The following is a 26,853-nucleotide window of genomic DNA, read 5'->3' as shown; positions in this document are numbered from 1 at the left end:
CTAAAGCTATGATCCGGTTGGTCCCTATGACACCCAGAATGGTAAGTGATTTGCCTAAGGTCACGCAGGCAGTGAGCAGCAGAGCTGGGATTTAAAGTCAAGTCTTCTAACCCTAAGCCCCAGGGCTCACTTTAGGGCAAAAGAACTATGCTCAGACTCTGCCTGTGTGACCTTAGTTAGGCAAGTCACTCTCTGAGCCTCAATTGACTCATCTGTAAAATGAAGGCATTGGAGTAGTTGACTTCACTTCTCAATCTTTTAGAGTCTTAGTTTTGTCACTTATTGACTCTGTGATTATAAGCAAATCACGTCCCCTCTCGTAAGGCTCAGCTTGCTCGTGTCTGAAATGATGAAAATGCTTCCATGGCCTACCTTCCTTTCTTACAAGGCTGTGGTAAGGAAAGCACCTTGTAAACTGAAGGTCCTGCGTAAGCAGGAGCCACCATTATTTGGCTACTCACCTCTACTCTGGCGATTTCTCTTTTTTCTCACAGGTCCTGATAGTGGAGATTGGAGGCAAACCCTTTAGCTGCACAAGCCTTTCCTTGAGCCAGTGGCTTTGGTGTCTTTTCATTGGGATAGGAGAACTGGTCTGGGGCCAGGTGAGTCACTTTTTCACACACATTCACACACATGCACACACACTCACACCCATACTCACACACACACACTCACACCCATATTCACACACATACACACACACACTCACACCCATACTCACACACACTCAAACCCATACACACATATTCACACACACACTCACACCCATACTCACACACACACTCACACCCATACTCACACACACACCCCCATACTCACACGCACACTCACACACATACACACACACACTCACACCCATACTCACACACATACTCACATCCATACTCACACCCACACACACACTCACACTCACACCCATACTCACACACACTCACACCCATACTCACACACACACACACACACACACACACACACACACACACACACACACACACATACACACTTATCCTAACTATCTGCTCCTCTAGTTTGAGGGCACTGACCTCCACTGGAAGGTGTCATCTCCTGCAGTGCAATCACCAGGTGTTAAGTGGTTTATTAAGCACTCTCTGTGTGCCAGGGATAGTGACAAGTGCTAAGAAACATGGCCACCTTCCTTGAGATCACATTTGGATGATCTCCATCATCTCTCTCTGGTTCTATTAGTTTTGCCTGAGATTCTAAGTTTACCACTGCCATGCCTTGGCCTCCCCTAAAACCTGTGAAGGAAAGAGTAATTTTATTATATTCTCATAATACAATTATTTTTTTAAGAAAGAGAGAGAGAGAGAGAGAGAGAGAGAGAGAGAGTGTGTGTGTGTGTGTGTGTGTGTGTGTGTGTGTGTGTGTGTGTGTGTGTGTGTAGGGAGGAGAGGAGGAAGAGAGAAGAGAGAGAAGAGAAAAAAAGAAATTATTCAACCTTATCTGTGCTCTTTTTTTGTATTTATTCAAAATGAAGCCCAGTGCTTCAGTGTAAAAAACACTGAATCTGGAGTCAGAAGACTTGCTTTTACATCTTACCTCTGACATTAGTTGTGTGACCTCGGACCAGTCACTTGCCTAGATCTAGTTTCCCCATCTGAAAAGTGAGGGAATTGGACTAGGTGACCTCTGAGGTTCATTCCAGCTTTAGATCTATCCTCCTGTAAGTATATATATATTGCAGCAGAAAGACTAAATAGTTTTGTGTCCAGAAGGTTCTTCATTAGAATGCTCATATATGAACAAGGAAATGGAGACTGGGCCCTCAGGTACCGGTTAATATCTCCTCCTACTTAACATATTAATTCAGTGCATTTACTTCATTAGCTACCTCATTATTCTCTTGGAAGGCAGGAGAAGCCAGGCTGGAGAAGGAGTGAGGTTTGCGGGCTTGGAGGGAAGAAAGTTTGGAGTGAGGTATGGATACAGAAAGTTCTTTTAGACGGGGGCACCAAAAGGTAATATCAAAGGGTGAGCACCCCTATATTTTGAAGCGTATCAAGAGCATGAAACTTTGAGGCCTGTAAGGCCAGCAATTTATTCTTCCCAGAACAAATTCTGTACAAACTCATGGCATATCCATTCATACTTTCATTTTTTACACACTCATATGTGTAGGAGCCCCCCATTCTGGTAGCACTTCTAACTTCTACTTTTTCCTGCCCTTTCACCATACTAGAATTTGAGCCAATAAGGACCTTAGATCGTCTAGTCCAGCCTTCCATTCTTTTGATGGGAAAACTGAGTTGCAGAGTACTTGTGATTTGCCCAAGCTTACATAGTTACTATATAATAGAGCCAGTTCCTCTGACTCCAAAGCTAATATTGGGTGTACTCCCTAGGAATAAATGAATTCTTTTTCCTACAACTTGGAGGGAAGATTGGACTTCTTCAAAAAGAACTTTTTCTGAAACCCTTAATAAAACTATACAAAAAATATGGAAACGGATAACTGTTCAGAGCCATGGAAATCCTATACTAACTTTACTAAAATTGGCATTCAGATTGTCGTTAGCTAGCAAATCTAGTTTTTTTTTTGTCCTTTTCTCTGGGTTGTACAGCTTTACTGGAAGAGCACTGGATTTGGAGTTTTAAAAAAATTACATAACATGTGTTAGGTACTATGATAAGTGCCAGGGTTACAAAGAAAAAACAAAAACAGGCAGCTTATTTCAAGCAGCTTATATCCTAATAGAGGGGGGAAAATGTACATACAAAATTAATAACACATAGTAGATTTAAGGTTTATCCTCACAACAAGCCTAGGAAGTAGGTAGTTATTATCCCCACTTTACAGAGGAGGAAATTGAGGTGGACAGACGTTAAATGACTTGCCCAGAGCCACACAGTAAGCATCTGAGTCTGGATTTGAACTCAGGTCTTCCTGACTCCAGGTCCAGTGCTATATGCATTACGGTGTCACCTTCCCTGAGTATTTGGACAGTACCCCTAGAGGTGAAAAGTCCTCACAGCTGAAGGAGGTGGCACTTCAGCTGAGGTTAGAAGGGAGAGCATGCCAGGCACAGAGGACAGCCAGTGCGAAGGCCTGACCAAGATGGCGCATGGAGTATTGTGGAAAGGTTGAGCTGGAAGGACTGGAGAGTGCATGGAAGAGAGGAGATATGTGAAGGCTGGAAACATAGGAAGAAGGCAGGCTGTGAAGAGCTTGTAAATACCAAACTGAGGAGCTAAGAGTTGATCCTAGAGGTCTGGGGGGCCGCTGGGATTGATCAAGGAGGTGCAGTGACATGGTCCAACCTGAGCTCAAGGAGGATCCCTTTGGTAGAAGAGAGTGGAAGATGCTTTGCAAAGGGGAGTGACCTGATGCAGGGAGAATGGTGAGAAGGCTGTTCGAACCTCCGTCCAGGTGGGAGGGATGAGGACCTGAGCTAGGGCAATGGCTGTGTGAATGGAGAGGATGTGCTGCATGTGGAGAACAATAACACTATAGAAGATACTGACTGGAGTGGTGGAGGGAGGATGAGAGAAGTCCTCAGTCTTCTGCTTAGATCCAGCATGAACTTAGGTGACCTCGCTTCTTTCCTCTGTTTCCTTACATGCAAAATGAAGGAATTAAGCTAGATGATCTCTATGGTTCCTTTTAGCTCTAGATTCTGTGACCAAACCCATCATACCTAAGCCCAACATATAGTCAAATTGGCCTTGCCACTAAGTACGATAAGATTCTTAGTTCCTTCCCTATATCTCAGTCTTCTTACCAGGTATGGACCTTGGGTCATGACCTCTGGTTTGAGCCAAACTACACTTCCACCTTTGTCCTTAAGGTCCTTGCTAGTCCCTAGCTGAGGGAGGTGTTTCTTTACTTGGTACCAAAGATTCTTCCACTAGACTGTTGACTTTTTTCCACGAACTTATCACTTGCCTCCTTTCCCACTCTCCTGGAGGTCCCTTGTTCTGTGTCATGGACATCGTGCCCTCACCCCTGAACCCCTGACCCATTTCTCTATTCAGTTTGTCTGAAACACATTCTCTAGCCAGTCATTAAACTCAGGTCTGTATTTTGAGACTGCCACTATCTGCCACAGTCATCTCCATGCAGGTGAGTTTGAGCTCAGTATAGCAGCATCAGCTACCTGTTCCCTATCCCAAAGGCTCCTCAAATTCAATATGTCCAAAACAGAAAATGTTCACTTTCCTCTCCCTTCTTTCTCATTTCCCTGTTTTCAGTCACCCAAATCCACAACCTTAAAGTCAGCCTTGACCTCCACTCGCCCTCACTTTTCATCCAGTCAGCTGTCAGGTATTATCATCTCTGTCTTCACAACATCTCTTGGATTCATCCCCTTCTCCATTCATCACTTCTCTCCTGAATTATTGTCATGGCCTCCTAATTGGTCTCCTTACCTCCACATAGCTGTCAGTGTGATTTTCCTAAATTTTAGGTTTGAATCCAAGATTGATACTGTCATTGGAATGGGGTTTGGAGTGGGGTCTTGGAAACTAGCTGTAGCAAGTAGCAGAAAAAGAAAGATTAAGCTGAGGTAGGCAAAGAAAGAGTAAGCCCACTCACTAGAGCAAGCTTTGGGAAAGAAGACAGAAGAGGAACCCCAGGAATCATTGGTGCTGTAGATGGACCCAGGAAAGAATTCAGAGGTACTTTAGATGGAATCAGTTAGTAAATTTTATAGCCAGATCTATACAAGGCTGAAGTTTAGAATGAAGTCAATTAGAAATTAGATAAATCCAGGTGTGTATCTTTGTACCAGTCGCTATTTTCAATGTTAGTACAGATTAGACGGTTTTATAAGCTTAAAGAACCACATGAGAGAAGAACGCTTATTTACCTTTCCACAGGAAGCTAATGAGTGATGAACTGTAGCCATAAATATTCCGTTTTCTACAAAGTACCTTATTCCAGGAACATCTCTGTGCAACACCAGCTACAGGAGCTACATAAGGGAGGGAATCTTGATCTGCCATCATGGCAATGAAAAGTCTCCTTTCTTGGTGATGGAACTCCAGGAACATATCCGAACCTACTTACACAAAATGATAGACAATTAAACCTTATGCCTTGTTTCCCTGCCTGCCCACGCCCAGTTCTCAGATTTATCTGTAACCTGAGCTTTTGCCTAACTTAAGAGATTTCACCTCTCTCACTGTCCCCATCCCTACAGCTAATCAACACAGTGCCTACGTCAAGACTGCCTTTCTTGAAGGAAGCTGGGCATGCCACCACCAAAGAAGAAATCTCCCAGAAAAGCCTGGCTGAGGGACTGGAAGAAATTGACCATGGAGAAATGGAGCTGCGTCGTGGCCAGATTCTCTGGTTCCGGGGCCTGAATCGCATCCAGACCCAGGTACCTTTCATCACCGACTTGGAAGGAATTCTTTTCAAACTAAGAATGGTAGTGAAGGAAGGTAGCATTTAAGCTGAAACCTCTACATTCCCTGTCCATACCCACCCCTATCCATATGTCTAATAAAAAGGCTCACTGTTAATGACAAGAAAGCCCTCCATTCCTGTGCTCAGGACTGAGTATCTAGGATATAAGTTCACTTTCTACTGAACAGGTAAGGTAGCCCAGGGTTGGGACACTCAAGTATTGCTAGATATATTTTGTTAGCAGGATAGCCCTAGGAAGGGCGGTGTTTATCTCCCTCCAGAAACAGACTTTAAATAGTGTCTCCATGATGACAGGATTCCTATCAGATCTTTTCTGGGTCTCCTTTTCTAAGCCACTGCTGCTCTTTTACCAGCCATGACAGTAAGGTGAAGAAAAGAACAGGTATGGGAAAATTTGGTCAGAGCCTAGCCCCATCCCCTGTCTTTCCCCTACTAATTTTAATGCTGTAATGAGAGATGTGCTAGGTGCAGCTGAGTAAAGAGAACTGCCTCTTCATAACTAAGTTTCTTTTGCAGGATCCAAACTTGCTACCGGGAAGAGGAGAAGCCAGCTTCCTTCCACCCTCTGTCCATCTCCCTGCCCTTATTACAACTCAGCTCCTCCCCTCAGCCTAGCAAGGACATCATCTAGTAGTCACCTAGTGGTTTCCCTGTCTTTATTCAGCCAGTTTTAGGAGTTGGCAATGCCCATCAAAGGCACTGAGGTAGCCTTTCTAGAGGGATCCTATTCAGACTGTTTTTCACATCATCTCATGAGACCTAAGGAGTTAAACAAACTTTCAATTAGTCTCATAGTTTAGAAACGCCCCGGTCTGCCTTACCCACAGAACACAAAATTGGTGATATTGGCATTTTTAACTATGCCTGGCAAAAGACCACTTTTGCCCATGGGCAAAGAACTGCTCTCCAGGCTGGTGACACAGATGACTTTTATGAAACCCAGAGATCCCATCCCTTCCTTGAGTATTCAGAGTCTCTAGAGCCAAAACCCTGGTGCCTGGGTCTTTTAGGTACCCCTTCCCCTGAGGCATTCATTACTTTCCTTTGAGTCTTCTCTTTTCAAAATAACCTATATTTTTGCTTTTCCTCCTTTCAGGATCTCCTGTCTCCCCTTCTCCTAGCTGGATTCCCTTGTTGCAGTATCTCTGGGTTTCCACCAACCCTTCTCTTGGGGCTTGGGGTTTCCAGGTTTTCCTCTCTACCCTTATTCTCTACCCTACTTCCCTCCAAGCCACAATATGTACATGTTTATATTTGGTGTGACCTACCCACCTGACTCTGGTTATCCTGCCATCTTTGGAGGGGTAAGAGTAACAAGGGAGTATAAATCTACATAAATATACATATACCTCACTTGAGTGTATGCTCACTTGAGCACTGAGGGACAGAACCTCACAGGAGAGTGTTTAAGAGTAGGGGACACAGCTGCACTCCAGCTACATTGGGAGACTTTGAGCCTCTACCCCATGTGTGCGATAGTGAGTAATGCCTGGTAATCATCCTAGTCTGGACATGCTGTCACAGAAGGGAACTGGTTTTAGCTTTGGGGAGGCATCTCAAGTCACCCTACTCCCATGTGATAGGGAAGGACTGTCTGTGCTTGCCCTAAACTCATTCAGGTCGATGGGGAATTAGGTCCCTGATGTGCTGCAAAAGAAGATGTGTAAGCTAGTTAGAGTAGTGGAAAGGTGATGTTTCAACCTATGCTATGTTCAGAATTCAGAAATCTATCTGGAGCACTCTTAAGTCTTCTCCAACAACCTTCTGAACAAGAATGACTAACTGACCGAAAGCAATCAGTTTCTTTGCTTTCCCAGCTTCCTCATCCTCTGGGATGTAAAATTTTATGGGGAGTAGAATGAAACCAGACCCTCTTCTTTGAGGGAAGGAAGTAACGTGAGTGTTTTCAAGGCAGTCCTACAGAGTATAAACTTGGTGTAGTATATAGACTTGCATACACATTTTGGGGGTTGGAGAGTGGTGCTTTTCTACAACTCTGGTTTTTGGTACTCAACAACAGAATGGTTTTGGGGGCGAGGATGATGGAACCAAATAGGAAGGGAAAGAGTCCTGCCTATCATTGGGCTGGCAATGTGTGGTACTAGAAGGACAGAAGAACTGATGATGATAATGCCCTCTGCCTCTAAGGGGCAAAGCAATTTAAAAACCAAATATTTGCCTTCCATAGGGCTGGAGTAGCAGCTGTTCACCTCCTCTACCACCTCCTTTCTTTCCCCTTTCTCAGTCTAATCTCCAAGTTATTCTGGCACCTGTTAGCCATGGGGATCCTTGGAGCACTAGCCTGGCTGCGGCCAACTCTACAGAATGGTCTGACTCCTGTTTCTTGGGTCTCCCTTCAAGTTCAGTTTCAAAAAGGCTGACCTGGAGAAGAAAACACCGTGCCAGGAGATGGGCCCCACAATGGAAAGGCAGTATAATATTACATTCTGCACTGATTTTGAATCCTAGCCCTCTGTACTTTTTTGGCCCTCAGTTTCCTCATCTGTAAAATTGGGGGATGAGAAGACTCCCTAGTCAACACTCCTAAGATCAACCTGTTGATAAGGGGTATTTGTATGCCTATTGGCAACAAAATTCCATTTGTTTTTCCCTGGTTTTGTGGATCTCTCACTGGTAAATCTGTGAAAATAAGCATTGTTTTGTTTCTGTTTGACTGTCGAAAGCATCAGAATTCGGCTGAACCTATCCTTGTATCTGAAGTTGTGCCTTAATTTTGAGCATCTGGGTCACTGAGATCTCTCTCACCATTCTACACAGGCTTTCCCTGCCCCACCCCCAACTTCTTGCGGGGTAACTCTTTGTGTCTGGGATCTTTTTCAACTAAAGAGAAAAGTAAACAAAGGAAACCTGCTGTGTCCTTACCTCAGCTTAAAGAGGGGGGAAGGTGGGACTTTGGTTTGGTTTTTGGACATCCTAGCAAACCAGATTCTAAATGAAGTATAAAATGAGTTTTCCCCTCTCTTCCTTGTAACAGTTCTGTGTCTGGGGGTGGGGGCGGACCTCACTTTCTGTCTCCTGCTTCCCTCTCTTTTTTCCCCTTGTTCCCTTCCTGACCTCTCCAACTCCCCAGAACCTTCTTCTCCCTCTCCCCAGTCTCTGACTGGAGCAAAGCTATCTCACTCTCTGATTCTTTACAGATCGAGGTAATTAACAGATTCCAGATGGCCGGCTCTTATCATGGAGCCCTGAGGAGACAGAACGCCATGAATCTGCAAGATATAAAACCTGTTCCTACCCCAAATCTTGTAAATTTTTCTCCAGACAGTTCTGCTCCCAACACTTCTTGCAGTGAGTTCTAGTCTATTATAATGCATGATTTGCTAAAATGACCACCAGAGACCTGGTAGCATCCATTTTAACCAACTTCAGTTTTCTCTTCCTTTTGGTTTTTTCCTTGATCTTTTGACTTGAGAGAGGGAAGGAAAAAAAATCCCACCTACCCCCAAACCAACCAGACTGTTTGAATTTGTTTTTTACTTTTAAAAAGTCATTGTTTCTTAACCATTTACAAAATAATAACAATAATAATCCTGTTTTCTGGTTGTTCTCCTGCATTGTCTATTCCTTCCTTTTCTTGGGTTTTTATTCCTTTTCCCTCCCCACCTCCCTCCATTCCACCCCACTCCTCTGACAGGAATAGTACGATTCTCACTCTGAGAAACAGGCCCAAGATTAAGACAGTTGAGGACCTTACTTGATTGTGTCCACTGGTAAAGTGTTTTGAGACACTTGGGGGATGAGGCAAGGTAGAGAGAGAGCTATTGTAGTTCTTATATTTGGTACTAAACTTTGATGACGGAATTGAGATTGGCTATCAGTAAGAAACGAGTCCTCTTAGCACCACTGTCTCCTAGGTGGAAACATCAGTTTAAAAGGTGCAGCTGATGTGGGAAAATAGTGAGTGATGCCAAAGGGTATTGTAGCCCCAACCGGCTATTTGTAATTTACTTTTCTGAAGCCTAATTAGGCTCAATCCTGGTAGAAATATCTGGCAATTTATCTTCTGCCAGATAGAGTGGGGTAGAGGCGTTGATTGTCTTAGGGCCTTTGCATGATTGGTAGATTTCCTCTGTGAGTTACCTGTGCTTTTTTTCCTGTTTTGTCCATCACTACCATTCTCAGCACAGGTAACTGGATTGTCTGGAGTTCTTTTTGGGGAGCCAACAGGGGCTGATCCTGTGTGTTCTTCATTTCTTCATGGCCCACTAAAATGGGGCAGCAGAACCAAACAGAACATTCAGGTCAAAATACAAGTCAGACTCTGTTAACATCCAAAGGATGCCAACCTTCCCTCCCTCCTATACTCTCCTCCACTATTACCCTCCTCAGGTCTGACTCCTAGGTCTCTCTCCTCCTTCTCTGCCTCTTGGTGGGAAGGTCTGTATAGCTGACCATAGTTTTGGCAGAGACCTTATAGGATCTAATGGGAAGGATAGACCTGGGGGTCTGAGAACCAATTAAGGGAAATAGGAGGGATGGGTTGGGACTAGCTGAGTTTGTCCAATAGTTGTTCTCACTTTGGGTTCCGATGACCTGTATTTTAGCCACCCTTCTCTTTTTTTATAGTAGTAGTACCCTTCATGGGAGCCTCCATTTTTTCCCACAGCCCCAGACTTCCAGGGCCTCCCCCCATGGGCCTGGGGAAGATGAAGGCGGCTTTAGTCTTCTCTCTTTTCCATCACTCTTTGCCATCCCATTTCAGTTTCTTGAAGGAAATAAAGCAGCGAAACAGCAGCTGAGGAAATAGTGATGGTCATCTATTCCCTAAGCTTCTGGACAAGTAGGCCATCAGATTTGGGGAATGATATCCTTCCCTTCACAATGATCTATAATAAGGCCTTGCTTACTTGCTAGTCAACAGAGGCCTATCTTGGTTGGGGGTTATGGAAAAAGACTTTTCCTACAGTCAACTTGTCCCTCCTTCTCCCAAGGGATAGTCTAAAGATGAGATTGGGGCAAGAGAAGCAAACCCTACTTCTCTTTAACTCCCATGGATATAGGCTATGAACAGGAAGGGAGGGAGGGAAGACTGTTTAGGTGGAAAGTGCCAATAACTGTCACAGCATCTGCTTCACTGTCTGTGTCTTGCATCCTACATACACACACACACACACACACACACACACACACACACACACACACACACAAACAACGCTGCTCAAACACAAGGGCACTATGCCTTAGGTGGTGAGAACTGGAAGGGCAGCAGTGCTTGGGGATGGTTTGGGTTGGGATTGGCAGTCCTTGTATGTGTTGTGGTTGTAAGGTGTGTTGTGCTAGGATATAGGATGAGTTTTGGGAATGGGCCTTCTCCACCAGGCACTCAGTAGCATTCTTCATGGGTCTACTCCTTTCCTAAGCTTCCCTTGCAGGTGGTTGGGATCCCCCTGGATTTCAGGAGACCTGCAGTCTGACTGAGTGATTGCTTCTTATTCCCCAAAGAAATTCCTTTTCTATTTTAGACATTCTCTTCCCCTCACTCTCCATTTCTTGTCATCCATCACAGAGAGGCTGCTGGACTTGTGGCTATGACATAAGTAAATGCATCCTACACTACTATTGACTCCTTTGGGAGTGTAGAGCTGTCTGGAGGACAAGTGGGTTATATCCACATCTCCTACAGGGAGCTGAGGCTTTTATTTGACCCATGTGTGTCAGCAGCAGAGAAGGAAGCCTTGGGGTTGGGTCCTATCTAATCCACTGGGCCTTACTCTATAAGCTTTGGTACAAGTAATCCATCCCCCAGGAACCTCTCGAGTACCAGGAGGTGCCAGGGGCACAAAGTTAGGAAGAGAGGGCACTTATAATCTACCATAAACTCTCAGGTCTGAGGCAAAGGGAACAGAATCATTCCTTTAGAGGTTCAATGGGTGGAGCTGGGGAGGTTGAGATGTCTTCCACACTATGTGTTCCTTTGACTCTTCTGGGCCAAGGTGTTAAGTTGGTTTTATTGTATAACAAGGAACCCCTTAGTCTTCAGAGCCATGAAAATCCCTATTCCCTGGCTGACCTACATGGTTGTTTGAAGAAGGGGAAGGGAAAGCTTGATCACCAGCCTTGTGCCCTATCTTCTGAGGCCCACTAGAACAGGTGATATCTCTTGCCTCTTGCCAATTTCTATTTGAGGGCAGATGTGTACATGTAGGGAAGAGCAAAGAGACAGGTAATCTATTAACAAATTAATTTACCCAACTGGGTGTCATCTAGTCTCCCAAATCACTTTCTGTTGCCTTCTCTTGAGGATGTCAGCTTTGCCTAGGGTGGCAGGAGAGAATAAAGTTTCCTCCACATCTGTACTTCTCTGTCCCCCACCCCCTGCCCATCACCATTTGTCTTACCTTTATAAGGAGAAGAGAATTGCAGATATCCAGAACAGACTCAGCAGGACCCCAACATCTGGAATTTCCTGCCCTTTGGAGTAAGACTAATGAAGGTTTTAGCTCACCTTCTTCTTCATATCCACTGAGCGGGCCTGACAATAGAGGTGGCTTCAATCATGCCAGGTAGCTACTTAGGTAATGAAAAACCAGCTATGCAGCTGGCCAGGAGAGCAGTGCCTCTGTTCTAACCCAGATCTAGCCTCTGTGACAATTTTGGAGATTCTCCAGCCCTGCCCTAGCCCACCGCACCCCCCAACTTCTCCCATTGTGCTCCACCATCCTCCCAGATGGCCATGAAGGCAGGGATGGTGGGGGAGGGGGAGAGGGCTGGCAGACAAGTAGGGCCAAGGCTCCCCACACCCCATGACACTCATGAAGGGCCTTGCTCACCTCTTCTGCTCAGACCCCAGGAAACACTATCCACTACTCAATGCATGACCCCCTCTCCTTGAGGGCCTGCTACCTCAAAAGGATATCCACCAGTTGGCTTTGAATGGGGAAGGTCACTCCAGGGTCCTCTGCTGGTGGGCAAGGCTGCTCAAATCAACTCTTTCCTTCCCATCCCTCCCTCCTTTCCTCTCTCCCTCAGGCCAGGGCTGGACCTAGCTAGGAGCTCACACCCACACCCAGAGCCTTCTTCCTCCTCCTCTTCCTCCTTTCTTCTCCTCCTCTACCTCCCTCTCTAGTCTTTCCCCCCTCCATAGTGTCACTTTCTTTTCCCTCCCTTTTCCCTACAGGCAACAGCTCTTCCTGAAGACTAGTTTCCCACATATCAGCCCCACTCTTCCCTGAGCTGGGGAAGAGAGGGTCCTCCCTCTTCTTCTTGGAGCAAGGCTTGGGGGCAGGGCTAGACTAGTGTGAGAGCGTGTGTGGTTTCGTGTGCGCTCAATGTGCCCAAATCCTGAGCTGCCGGAGTTCTTATTGCCTGCATGCCACTGCGAGCCACAGTTTGTCCAGCTTGTCCTTGCTGCACAGTTCACTGAGTTCACTGCTGTCACCCCGAAATGTGTGTACTTAGATCTAGACAGAGACGTGTCTTGTTTAAACCACAGTGGGACATTTCCTATTCTCCCCCACCAGATATTTGCCCATAGCACCAATGCACATATCAAAATCATTTCTCAAGTATTTGATTTCTACTTCCTTCCCATGTATACTAAAAAATTAACGCTTTTTATAAAAACTTGTTTCGATCTGAGTGGTTTGTTTGGGAATGTCACGTTTGTGCTGAAGCTTTTGAAATGTCATAGTCGGGGTGCCATCACTCTCCCCCCCTCCACCCGTGCTTGAATTTTGAACCATGTGATATTTATTTCTAGTGTTCCATGATGTCTTTGTGTATTTTTATTTTTTTCATTTTTGCTCAGTGGTGTTTTGTGGTTTTCATTTTGTTTCTCCCTTCAAGCATCCAGTTCCTCTACAGGTTTTATCTCACTTCCCTGTTTTCTCCTCCTTCCTTCTTTCCTTCCTTCCTGGTATAGATCAAAGTCGTGAAAGCATTCCGTAGCTCCCTCTTTGAAGGCCTTGAGAAACCCGAAACCAGAAGCTCTATCCATAACTTCATGACTCATCCCGAGTTCACCCTGGAAGAAGATGAGCCAAGAACGCCACTCCTGGCTGCCAGTGAGGAGGACGCAGACAGCAATGAGCCTGGGACAGACAGATTCCCCAAGGCCACTGGGAACAAAGAACCCCCATCCTTTCTCCCCAGCAATGAAAACTACCACGCTTTGGACTCTAGCCCAGTACCTATCACAATATCCAACTCAGACAGTACCTTACACAGCCTGGAGACATCCGTTTGACCCTTAGAACTCTGGCTTCCATCCCTGATTTCTCCCATTTCCTCCCTCCTCTGCCCCTTTCGTGTGATATCCATGTGGTAATGGGACTTCCTATTGTCATGTCAACTGCTCCTATGTGTGCACCATGCATGGATTCCCACCCAGCCATTAGAGGCAAAAGCAGACATGTTCAGGGACCCCCAATTTGACTTTGAATTGGTGTTTGGGGTCAGAGGCTTCATAGCTGATGCAAGCAGTGCTGGGGTCTCCTCATGTTGTTCTCTGTAACTCAGTAGTGTTTTTGGTTAGCATTTTTTAAAGAAAGGCATCAGCTCCCAAAATGATTTCCTGTATTTGTGGCATAGAACACAGGAAAACCTCTTGGCTTCTATGAGCCAGTGAGAGCTGTTAGCTGAACAAGGATGCAAAGGGAGAAAAATATCTCTAAAAAAGGAATAATATAGGATTGGAGTGGGAAGGGAAGGGGGGAATGGAAATTGCAGAATCAGCCTATAGACAATTATTGCTTTTAAACAAGTCTTCCATTTTGCAAATTTCTACTTAAGCTCCTTAGCTCTTTCAGGCCTTCCTTACCTATCTCTCCTGGGTTCCTTTTATCCCTTTCCTCCCCTCGTCCCTCTTTTTTCAGTGGTAATAATTAAGAGAATGGGGAAACACTGAGTGAGTTGGGTGACCAAGTCTTAGCTTGGTTTGCCAAGCCTCAGTTTGACTGAACTCCCTTCTGCGTCTGGAGCCAAGGGAGGCTTCAGTTATGGTTTGTGGAACCAGTTGGTTTGTGGAACCAGTTTTGGTCCTGAAAGGATTCCATTTGAATAGTAAAGTAAACCAAGCAGTTTGGGTGTGTTGTGTGTATGTGTTTTCCCTGTAGGTGTAATGTGCCTTCTCCTCCAAACTGCCATGTGGTCAGAAAGAGGAGAGGCCAGCTTTTAAATGTCATGGAAAAAAAGCCTTGACTTTGAAGGGTTGCACTGAGTGGTAGGTAGTGTTTCCTGGGGTCTGAGCAGAAGAGGTGAGCTGGATCTGACTTTTCCTCTAGCTGGACACATATTAGGGACCAGAAACTGACAGATGTTGGGCAAGACAAGTCATTAGACTAGAGACAATAACATTGGATTTTCTACCTAGCATAACCCTTGGTACTTGCAAAACAATCTGCCAAGGCTCTGCCAACTCCAGGTGTCAGGATGGGTAAGGAAGTGAATGTTTAAGGAACTCTCAGGAGAGGCTGAGGAAAGTTATTCAAGTCAGAGCCTGGACAAGCCTTGCTTCACACGATTTACAAGATCGGGGCCAAACTGCCCAATTATGAGCTTTGAATACCCTGTGATTTACTAAGTCTGTTTCCTTGAAGTCCTATACCCTCTGAAGGGTCTCCAGCACACCCCAAAACTTAGCTTAAGAACTATTATCAACCAGGTGCTCCAGTAGTATTTGGTTAATTAAGGCAGCAAGAGGACCTTTGGTTCTCCAACTTCACCACCCATGACCTTTTCCAGTAATGAGCTCTAACTACTGCCTGGTAAAGCCCTGTGCCTTTCCCCATCACCACCACCCAACATTGCCCAAAGCCTTCCCTTCCAGCCTGGCACTTGGGAGTTGGGGACTTTGCTGAGATTTTTTAAGTGTTCTTAACAAGGATGAAATGGTGCTTTCTGGGAGCTCGATTTTTGTCCCTGCTGACGTTGACTCATGCTTTTCTGCATGTGGGGTCTGGCCTATCACTCCTGTCTGTCATTTTGCATCTCCCTTGGATGATGGAAGCCCCACCAAGAAAGAGGGAGACCTCAAAACTCTAATAAACTGCCAAATTGCCAAGAATCCAGATCACCAAATGCTTTTCTGATTGTGAGGAGGATCTTCCTGCTCTAACCTGTCCTCTAGAGCACCTCTCTGCCAGTTTCCACTTGAGCTATCTAACTTGGGAGAAATAAGGAAATAATGCATTGTTTACTCATGGCCACATCCCCCAACACTACATAATCCATCAGCATAGGAAATAAAAGGAATTTTGGTTTGCTTTTCAAAGGTTATGTGGTTCACTGATTATTTTTCCTATATTAAATACTTGTGGGGGGGTAGAGATGGAAAAAAGCTCAGTTCACCTAAGGTGATGTTGGGAGTTAAAATATGTGTGTATATACATATATGTATGTATACATATGTATTAAAAATGCATTGGGAGATGCTGATTTAGTTCTATCAAGTTTTTATTACCTCAGACATGTTTAAAAACAACTTTGGAGGCTATTTTACCATGTTCACTCTCTAAAGACTCTCTTAAATACTTGATAGGGTTACCCTTGAGGGTCTTGTCTACTTTTTAAAGTCAAAGATTTTTTTTGTGTTCGTTTCCATAGGAGGAGAGAGAGAATATATAAATACTTTTCTTTAGATCAGAAACTGGTATTTTTGAATTGGCCATATGTATTTTGTTTAAAAGGATTAAAAATAAAGAACTATCACATGGTCCAGCTGAAGGGCTCATGCAAACCAGCTGTTTGATGTGACAGGTGACTTAGTATATCTTTGATGGGTTCTAAAGGCCAATAAATGACTTCCTTTCTCCATCTTTGTACTTAAGAAAAAAAAGAAAATAATTAGTTGGGTTCTAGAAATGTGTTTTATATGAATTATATTGATAGTGGCTGGCTGAGTAAGCTTAAGCATTTATGTGCATACTTTTTTATGTAAAATTGTTTCTTATTCAGTTTCAGTGATACAACTGCCAACAGGTAAATGTGGCTTAAGTTATTCAAGCAAATTCCCTCCCTCCCTTCCCCCCAAAAATAAAATGGTGCTTTAGATTTGAAATGGGTAGTGTAGTGTGGAAGGAGGTGGGGGAGAGTGAGGTTTCTAGATGAGTCATGAAGGATAAGGAGAAGGGGTTAGTCTGCTAATGGAAAGGGAAAACATTCAGCAAGAAACACTGTGCCAGACCAGAGATGGACTTCTACCCCCAGGGAGTCAATCGGGTTGCCCTTCCTCTCACATCAGGGTTTTCATGAATTAGAGGCCTCTTGATGGATTTGGTTTTCTTTGAAACAATTGGCAGATTGGTACCAAAGACATTCACACCTCTTCTAGTCTGCTAGAGTGATCTCTTTTAGAGTTTACAATTTCTGTAGTCTTTTTCACTTCTTGTGTTAACATGTTAACATGAGGATGTGAAAGTTTTCCCCCAGAAAGGTTTTGGGCTCAATAAGGAAGGAAATAAATACCCCAAATGGAAAAAACAAAAGCTGGTTCTAGTCATGATTAGCAGTCTTAGGGAACTGTCTGGATAGGATTCTCCTCTGTTCTCTATGCTCCTCTTCCTCCCTAAAGAATGAACCCTTGGGGGAGGCTGGTGGACTCATTTTAGCTTCAACCTTTTTCAGTTTCTTTCCCTATACTCTCCACCCACACCCCAACCCCAAGCCTCAGTAGGGAAAGTTTGTACAGTAGAATTTAAAACCACTAAAACCTAGAAAAGGCCTGGAGGAGTGGAGCTCACATGTACTATGAGACCTCCTAGATGGTCTCCTTTCCTCTTCCTCCACCTTATAGTTAAAGCAGTTAGTGGCACCATTCCCCATAATCCTTGTTCCAACCTCTAGCCCCTACTGGGCCATCCCACAACAGCCAGAGAGGTTAGCTATAAACCTTATCCTTCCATCATTCCAAGCTTCTTTCCCTTTCAGTAGAGCAAATCCCTTCACTTTTAGTTCAGTACCAACCCTGTTTTAATTTTGCCCTTTGTCAGCCCTACTACACCCCTTCCTATGCCAAGTTTCCTATAGGAAGATATATGAAGATGAGCTCAGGTCACCCTCCCATAACTAAATTGGCCTTGTTAAACATTTTCCATATCTATACATATATATGCATTATACATATATATGCTGTGTGTGTGTGTATGTGTGTGTGAATGTGAATGAATCCAACTCTTAGGTCTTTTGCAAACAGCACGGCAACAGGAGTTCTAAGTTTCTTTTTTTCCCCCAGTAACTCATAGCACTGGTATTTTTGTATAAAAAGCAAAAAAATAAAAATAAAACAAAAGAGACTAAGTATTTGTGGTATGCATGCCATAAAAAGTAAATGGTGATTTCAAAGCAATATGTACCCTGGTGTGTGTGGCCATATTCTGCAATCTGCTTAACAGTGCACCCAGTCTGTATCTGCATTCTGATATTACTTAAACTCTATGTACAATGTTTTGCATGTATTTATATGGTTGGGGGGGAATGAAATGAACTGTCAACACTTCTGGAAACAATGAAATTTGTCAGTTCACTGAGGTGAGAAGACTGAAAGAGGGTAGACATTTTAAAAAAGAAAAAAATAAAGAGACAATTTTATTTTATTTTGGGGGGAACCAATAATGCTTTTTGCTTTTGAGCAGAAACCAATGCCGCTGTACACTGAGAATAAAAACCCCATGCCCACTTGTAACTGTTATGTCCTCAATGTGTCTTCACTAATGTGGAATTGTCCCTGGTTGTCTCCTGAAGCTGAGCTAGGCATACTTACACAGCCTTTGGAACTATCCCTTCCCAGCAAATGAGTACTCTCAAATCTGCATGTCCCCAACCTAGACAAACTTTCCTCTCTTGGTTTTCACTACTGATTACTCAAATAACTTAATTTTCCTACATTGCTACCAGGGCTCAGCAACTTCTGATGTGTTGCTCTCCCTCGATTGGGCCTGGGAGAAGAGGGTTGGGAGAAAGACTGGGGACTGTCCCTGGGGGTTACTTAAAGTGGATGGATTTGCAGGGAGTAGGGAAAAACCAAGCTTACCAAGGACAAGCATTTTCTTAGATCTTTTTTAATGGGGAGTAATGTGGAAAAGAAGACTGCCCTCCAAGGACACCTGGCTGCTGCTGGCTGCAAGGATCCCTGCTATGGAGCCAGCTGGCCTGCAACTTTTCAAATCATAGCCCACTATTGTGCAGGTTTTGTTCACTGCTCCTTTTACTGGGATTTTATTTCTATTCCCCGGACTTTCCTAGGCAGCCCATCTTCACTATTCTCTTCAAGCAAGGCAACTCCCCAGCATCCCCTTCTCTTCTGTTGCATGTGTATCTCCTCTCTCACTGCCTTAGTTTTTTGTGGTTTTTTTTTTTTTTTTTGGCTATAACTCTGAGAGAAGTTCACATCTCCTAACTCTCCTAACAGGCTCCCTAGGCAAGGGGGATAATTTGTCTCCAACATTACAAATTGATCCAGGTAACACATCTAGAAATCCTAAACCTAGATCCTGGCTGTTAAGAAGGAATCAGTTTTAGAAGAGGCAGACTTGTCGAGGCCTCCTGTCTCTGCTTCTCTCTTTAGGGGGCTCTGTTTGCAATGACTCAATTTTATAGGCCATCAGCCTTGCCTGCTATGGTGGTAAGGCCTTTTGAGCTGCTCCAGAGCACCTTGGAGGAAGCAGGTAAAAACTTGGGTGGCTCTGACCACTCCTCTACCCAAATCTCACTTCCAAATCTGAAGGGGCTTCAGTGGAATTGAAAAACTGCTGCTCCCCAGCTGGGCCATGAATAATGAGGATTCTCCAAACTTCCCTTCTCCTGAACAATGTGGACCACAGCTCAAGACAACAGGCAGGCTTTGAACCATTGTTCTTTCTCCGCCTTAAATCTCATCCCTTTCACTTTCACTTCTTTACAATAGTTAGGGGTTCTCTCATGGCCTGGTACCCCATGTACACACCCTTCTTTATCATCTCCTAGCCTCTTTTAGTAAGCCTTGCTAAAGGGACAGAGACTCCACCCAGTCCCACGTCTATTTCTAAGATATCAAAGTGAAAAGCGAAACCAGGATCTTTGGATCTGTATTTCCTCAGCCAATATGGCAAAAGGTCCCCATAAAGCCTGGAGCTTTCAACCTTCAGTCCTGCGGATATCAGTCTGTCTTTTGGGAATTTATTTAGTTAAGTAAGAAAGCCAGCCTAAGTAAGAACTGTGGCCAGGAATTAAAGCTTCTGTCTCTCTGGTTTTCCCCTCCCATCCCAGAAGCAATTACAGTTAGCAGATATTTGTGAGCCTGGCTGAACTCTAGCTCTTAGCAGCCAAACTCCATGTGGTTTCCTCACCTGTCTTCTGTTGCCTTCTCTGTGCCCTCGCCCCCCAGATACCACTGCTTGAGGCTTTTAGAAGGGCCCTGCTTTGTTGTCATTTTTTTTTATCATGTATACCCCTTCCCAAGCCATCCACTGCCTTACTCTGTGGCAAAACCAGGGATATCCAAACTAGATATCATTGCTGAATATATACCTACCTTTGTCCTTATGTCTATGATGTTTCCACCCCCTGTTTCATTGCAAGAGGGAAGGCTACCATGTCCTTTTTGTGCAAAGCATTTTTTAAAAATCCAGTTACAAATAATGTCACCATCTCTTTCTGTGGTGTCTTTGGTATCCGGTTGTGTTAGGCATGAGCCTGTTTGTTTTCTGTGTCATGCTTGAGATGGCAGGTAGGTCATCTGCCAAGTTTGTAGAAGGGCAGGGTTTTGGACTGACCAAAGAGAATCTTCTGGGTCTTGCTCTTGACTTGACCCAATGTTCTGGTTCTTCTCTGAAATTGTCTCCATCCCTCATTTCTCAAGCTGAGAGGGCAGAATTAATGTGGGGGTACTATACATCCGGAGAGGGGTGGAGGCCTCTCCATCTTTCTTCTCTGAGAAGTCAAAAGGCCTGAGCCAGGGATGGGGAACCCCTGGGAGCCAAGCCTGTGAGCTCCTGACCTCTGGAGTCTGTGTCTGTGTCTGTGTCCCTTCTTTCTTTGAGAATTATCCATGTCACTCTCTTTCTTTTCTCCTAATACTGTTTCTCTCTTCCATGTTGTGTTCTCCATGTGTCCCCCATCCTATATCTTTTCACAACATTGTCTGGGAGTGGAGCGGGGGACATATCCTGTGTTTTCTGACTTCTTCAAAATACTCAGCTTGACTTATGCCCATTGGAACCCTGGTGGAAGGTGCTTGACTCAGGGCTGGGTTTTTTTGTTTGTTTGTTTTCACAGGTGCTTATAGCACAGATGGGTGGTAGTGTGGCAGTATGGGCTCTCCAGTTCCATTAGTGTCCTGGCCCATGACAGATGAAAATTGGGATGAAAGGGATTGTCTTCCAAACATGAAAGACAGTGTGAGAAAAGACACAGAGAGAGGCTAGGAGAAGATGAGAATAAAAAGACAGAACCATGCCATTTAACTGTAATGTAGAAGGGGAGTTGTTTATACCACTAGACAACTAAGTTGGAAGTATATTATATTGGTGATATTACATATATATATATATATATATAACCTTGAATTCCAGGGTGAGGAGTTTAAACTTTATTCAATAGGCAGGCAATGGGGAACTAATTAAGGTTGCTTAATTGAATGAATGAATGAATGAATGAATGAATGAATCAACTTCTTTAGCCCCTGGGGCGAGTGGGGCGAGAGGTGGGGGGCAGGAATTCAGTTAAGTCTCCATGAGTGAGTTTGAGAACCCAGAAATTCCCGTTTTCTGGTCTCTAGGTTTAGCTCCTCCATCAGCTTGCTGAAATTGGAGAAGAGCCAAAAACATTTACAATGCTGCCATGATTCCCCCTATGTAAACATGGGTCGTTATCCCAACCTTTCTGGAGTAGAGATAAAAAAGAATGTGATACTATTAAGGGGGGATATGTGTGTGTGTGTGTGTGTGTGTGTGTGTGTGTGTGTGTATGTGTGTATATATATATATATATATATATATATATATATATATATATATATATATATACACACATATATAATAGTATAATATATATAAAATAGTTTAAAAAACATTTCTTGGGGGCGGAGCCAAGATGGCGAAGTAGAAAGACGCACATACACATAGCTCCGAACCCACAAACCACAGAACGGCTAGAGGGGACCAACCCAGGGCGAATTCTGCACCCAGAGACCACGGAATATTGGAGCGAGGGAGATTTCTGTTCTGGAGAGACCTGCAAACCTCTCGCGGGGGGTCCTTTGCGCTGTGGACTGGGCGCCGGGTCGGGGAGCAGAGGGCAGCCCTGCAGCGGCTGCGACACCGTGAGGAAAAGATCCGAGCAGGCTACGGGGACGGGATCTCCAGCAGCCACGCGGGTCCCTCCACCCACAGAGGGACCTGCAAACCTCTCGCAAAAGGTCCGTCGCGGAGCCCAGCCCGGACCTGCGGCGGCGGCCGCGGCTCCGAGAGGTACAGATCCGAGAAGGCTCCAGAGACAGGATCTCCAGCGGTGACACTAGCCCCCCCCACCAACAGGTGACTGACGGGGATAGGTGAGAGAGTGTCTTTGGCGGGTCGAGAGGGGAGTGGGGTGCCCCCATGGCTCGGGCCCCCCCAGGAGATAGAAGCTGAGAGGCGGCTACAGACAGGGGCTCCCCAAATGGGCGGGAGCCTGGATCCATTGTGGATGGTCTGTGCATAAACCCCCTGAGGGAACTGAGCCAGAGAGGAGGCCCTGTCCCTGACCACCTGGACTTAATTCTCGCACTGAATAGCAGCCCTGCCCCCGCCAAAAACCCTAAGGCGGGAAGCAGCATTTGAATCTCAGTCCCCAAACGCTGGCTGGGAGGACCAGGAGGCGAGGTGGGTGTGAGGAGAACATTCAGAGGTCAGGTCACTGGTTGGGGAGAATGCCAAGAAAAGGGAAAAGAAATAAAACCATTGAAGGGTATTTTCTCGGAGAAAAGACACTTCCTCCCTTCCTTTCTGATGGGGAGGAACAATGCTTGCCATCAGGCAAAGACACAGAAATCGAGGATTCTGTGTCCCAGCCCACCCAATGGGCTTGGGCTATGGAAGAGCTCAAGAGGAATTTTGAAAATCAAGTTAGAGAGGTGGAGGAAAGACTGGGAAGGGAAATGAGAGGGATGAGGGAGAAGCATGAAAAGCAGATCAGCTCCCTGCTAAAGGAGAACCAAAAAAATCTTGAAGAAATTGGCACCCTGAGAACTAGCCTAACTCAGTTGGCAAGGGAGGTGCAAGGGGCCAATGAGGAGAAGAATGCTTTCAAAAGCAGAATTAACCAAATGGAAAAGGAGATTCAAAAGCTCACTGAAGAAAATAGATCTTTCAAAACTGGAATGGTACAGATGGACGCTAAGGACTTTATGAGAAAGACAGATATCTCAGAACATACCGCGCAGATTCGAAAAATGGAAGATAATGTGAAATATCTTATTGGAAAAACAACTGACCTGGAAAATAGAATCAGGAGAGACAATGTAAAAATTCTGGGACTACCTGAAAACCATGATCAAAAGAAGAGCCTAGACATCATCTTCCATGAAATTATCAAGGAAAACTGCCCTGAGATTCTAGAACCAGAAGGCAAAATAAATATTCAAGGAATCCGCAGAACAGCGCATGAAAGAGATCCAAAAAGAGAAACTCCCAGGAGCATTGTGGCCAAATTACAGAATTCCCAGGTGAAAGAGAAAATATTGCAAGCAGCTAGAAAGAAACAATTCAAGTATTGTGGAAATACAATCAGAATAGCACAAGATCTGGCACCCTCTACATTGAGAGATAGAAGGGAATGGAATAGGATATTCCAGAAGTCAAAGGAACTAGGACTGAAGCCAAGAATCACCTACACAGCAAAACTGAGTATAATACTTCAGGAGAAAAAATGGTCTTTCAATGAAATAGAGGACTTTCAAATTTTCCTGATGAAAAGACCAGAGCTGGAAATAAAATTTGACTTTCTAACACAAGAATGAAGAGAACCATGAAAAGGTGAACAGCAAAGAGAAGTCATAAGGGACTTACTAAAGTTGAACTGTTTACATTCCTACATGGAAAGACAATATTTGTAACTCTTGAAACATTTCAGTATCTGGGTACTGGGTGGGAGTACACATACACACACATGCACACACGCACACATACATAGAGACAGAGTGCACAGAGTGAATTGAAGAGGATGGGATCATATCTTAAAAAAAAAAATGAAATCAAGCAGTGAGAGAGAAATATTGGGAGGAGAAAGGCAGAAGTTATATGGGGCAAATTATCTCTCATAAAAGAGGCAAGCAAAAGACTTATTAGTGGTTGGATAAAGAGGGGAGGCAAGAGAAAAACATGAGGTCTACTCTCATCACAATCCACTAAAGGAAAGAATATAATGCACACTCATTTTGATAGGAAAACCTATCTCATAATACAGGAGAGTGGGAGACAGGGGCACAAGCAGGGTGGGGGGGGAGGATAGAGGGGAGGGCATGGGGAGGAGAATGCAATACGAGGTCGACACTCATGGGGAGGGAAAGGACCATAAGAAAATAGAAGTAATGGGGGACAGGATAGGATGGAGGGAAATATAGTTAGTCCTATACAACACAACTAGTATGGAAATCATTTGCAAAACTAAACAGATATGGTCTATATTGAATTGCCTGTCTTCCAAGGGGAAGGGGTGGAGAGGGAGGGAGCTAAAGAAGATGGAACTCAAAGTGTTAGGACCAAATGTAATGTTCTTACCACTGGGTAACAAGAAATACAGGTTAAGGGGTCAAGAAAGCTATCTGGCCCTACAGGACAAAAGAGAAGACGGAGACAAGGGCAGGGAGGGAGGATAGAGGAGAGAGCAGATAGGTCACAGGGGCAATTAGAAAGCTTGGGTCTGGGGGGGGGGAGGGGATAAAAGGGGAGAAAATTTGTACCCCAAAATTGTGTGAAAATAAATGTTAAAAGTTAAATAAAAATTAAAAAAAAATAAAAAACATTTCTTTTTTAAATTTTATTCTGAACTAAAGAAAGAAAATAAACATTGCCATAGCATTTGAAATTCCAAGCACTTCCAGAATAGAAAAAACAAAGATGATTGTACATGAAACTGCAAATCTATTATGTACAACTTGCTATTCTTTTTAAATATATAATAAAGTTATACCACAATTTTCTTTTTTTTCTTCCCTCCTCCCACCTGCTCTAGACATGGCTACCATTACACACACACACACACACACACACACACACACATATACATGCATACATACATATAATATAAAATCATCCTATACATACTGCTCTTTATCAATTCTTTCACTGTATGCATATAGCATCATCATAGGTCCTTTGTGATTAATTTGGATATTTATAATAGTCAAAATGACTTAGTCACTCAAAGTTGTTCTTATAACAGTAATACTGTATGCAACTTTCCCTTGGTTCTTCTCATTTCATTCTTCATTATTTTGTGCAAATCTATCCACATTTTTCTAAAATTATTTCATCATTTCTTATAACACATTAGAATTCCACCATAATTATATACAACTTGTTCAGCCATTCCACAAGTAAGGGGCATCCCCACAATTTCCAGATCTTGGCCACCACAAAGAGAGCTGCTATAAATATTTCAGAACACACAGGTTCTTTAACTTTTTCCTTAATTATCTTTGGAAACAGACCTCATAGTGGTATTACTGGGTCAAAGGCTAGAGGCAGTTTAATAACTCCTTGGGTATAACTCCAGATTGTTTTCCAAGATGGTTGGATTGATTCATAGTTCCGCCAACAGTGAATTAGTGTCCCAGGTTTTTCTCATCCCTTCAGAAATTTGTTGCTTTTCCCTTCAATCATTTTAGCCAATCTGATGGGTGTAAAATGATATCTCAAGGTTATTTTAATTTACATTTCTCTAATCAATAATAATTTAGAGCATTTTTTCATATGACTATAAACTATTTTGATTTCTTCATCAGAAAACTGTCTATTCATATCATTTGACTATCAGTTGGGGAATGACTCATGTTCTTATAGATTTAACAAAGTTCATTATATATTCGAGATATGAGACCTTTATCTGAGAAACTATCTGTAAATATTTTCCCCCAATTTTCTACCTTCCTTCTGATCTTGACAACATTTGTTTTATTTGTCAAAAAAAAATTTTTAATTTAGTGTAATCAAAATTGTTCATTTTACACCTCACATTGCTCTCTTTCTCTTGTTTGCGTATAAATTGTTTGCCTATCCATAAGTCTAATAGGTAATATCTTCCATGTTCTTCAAATTTTCTTTTATTTCTTTTTATATCTAGGCTATGTATCCATTTTGACCTTATCTTTGTAAATGGCATAAGAAGTTTTCATTTCTATAGGAAGAATTCAGTGGGTGGGAGTGGTCTATTAGGAAGTAATTTTAACATTATTTACTGGAAAAATGAGAGATGATCTCCAGGGCTCTTCCACCCCATAGACCATAAGGAGAGAAAAGGATCAGCTCTTTTTTCAAAGTGACCTCTTTGTTGGGATATAAACAGTGTAGACTCTCACTTGAACCACTAGTGATGTGGAGGAAGTTATCTCTTCTCTTTCCTTACGGCCAATAGAATGGGAGAATCTTTCTGACCATGTCACCAGCCCTCTTTGACATAGCTGAATCTTGCCATGTCCCCTTACCCCCACTCCACCATACATGGACACAGACACACACACACACACACACACACACACACACACACACACACACACAGTCAGGTACCAAGAAACCAATCCAAGATCCTCTACTCTGGTACAAAGCTTTAGCAAGAGGCCAGAGCACAAGTGACCCATTAGAAAGAACCAGGCCCATATCTTTAGGGACATCCTTGCAATCTCATCCCCATGTAGAATCCATGAAAAGCATTCTAATTCCACTCTCCAATACATTGAGAAGAAACTCATCTGTGTGTATGTATGTTTATAGTCACATATATGTAGACACACACACACATATATATTGATAATGTTTAATACAAAATTTTGGGATAATCTCTTTGTTCTCTCTGAAGCAAACTCAGAGGGTGCCTCTTCCTATGTCAACAAAGCCAGCCAAGGCTGACTCTGCATTCCTTAGGAAACCTTTAACCTAGGACACTATCTTGAATAATGGGACTTTCCTTTATATCTTATTATCTGTAGACACATACTATGTTATGGCATATTAATGGTAAAGAAAATATAGACATCTTAGGTCATAATTTCTATTGAACTTTGTTTACCCTTTCCTATGTCAGTTATCAGTTTAGGGCAGGAAGCCAGCCACTCACTTGTGGTGGGATTGTCTTCCTTGTCACTGAGACATATGTTTACCCAGCCTGGAATCGCAAGGCCTGACCAACATCATTTTGTTAATTGTCTTGTCTTACTAAATTTATGATTTGTTCAACTAGGAGAGTTCCTTTCTCACAGCAAAATGTATATAAGCCAGAAGATTTCTGCACTGGGTAGCCAGAATATTTCTGGCTCCATGATGCATTATGTTACC

The 26,853-nt window shown here is 43.6% G+C and overlaps 1 protein-coding gene across 7 annotated transcripts in view; it reads left to right on the top strand.

Moving 5' to 3' along the window:
* Positions 1 to 18,029, top strand: part of ATP2B4 (ATPase plasma membrane Ca2+ transporting 4) — a 111,642-nt gene extending 93,613 nt beyond the window's left edge. For 5 of the 7 annotated variants that reach the window (XM_072648140.1, XM_072648144.1, XM_072648143.1 and 2 more), the window contains exons 19-21: positions 495 to 602; positions 5,160 to 5,342; positions 13,272 to 18,029. In XM_072648140.1, the coding sequence (XP_072504241.1) occupies positions 495 to 602; positions 5,160 to 5,342; positions 13,272 to 13,595 (615 nt within the window). In that variant the 3' untranslated portion in view covers positions 13,596 to 18,029. Of the gene's footprint in view, positions 1 to 494; positions 603 to 5,159; positions 5,343 to 8,547; positions 8,699 to 13,271 lie in introns of all 7 variants that reach the window. The other 2 variants (XM_072648146.1, XM_072648145.1) reach the window with 2 other exon arrangements.
* The last annotated feature ends 8,824 nt before the right edge of the window (positions 18,030 to 26,853 follow it).

This window comes from Notamacropus eugenii, chromosome 2 (genome assembly GCF_028372415.1).
Source record: "Notamacropus eugenii isolate mMacEug1 chromosome 2, mMacEug1.pri_v2, whole genome shotgun sequence".
In the NCBI taxonomy this organism is placed as follows: Eukaryota; Metazoa; Chordata; class Mammalia; order Diprotodontia; family Macropodidae; genus Notamacropus; species Notamacropus eugenii.
This window is presented reverse-complemented; position numbering and strand designations above follow the sequence as displayed.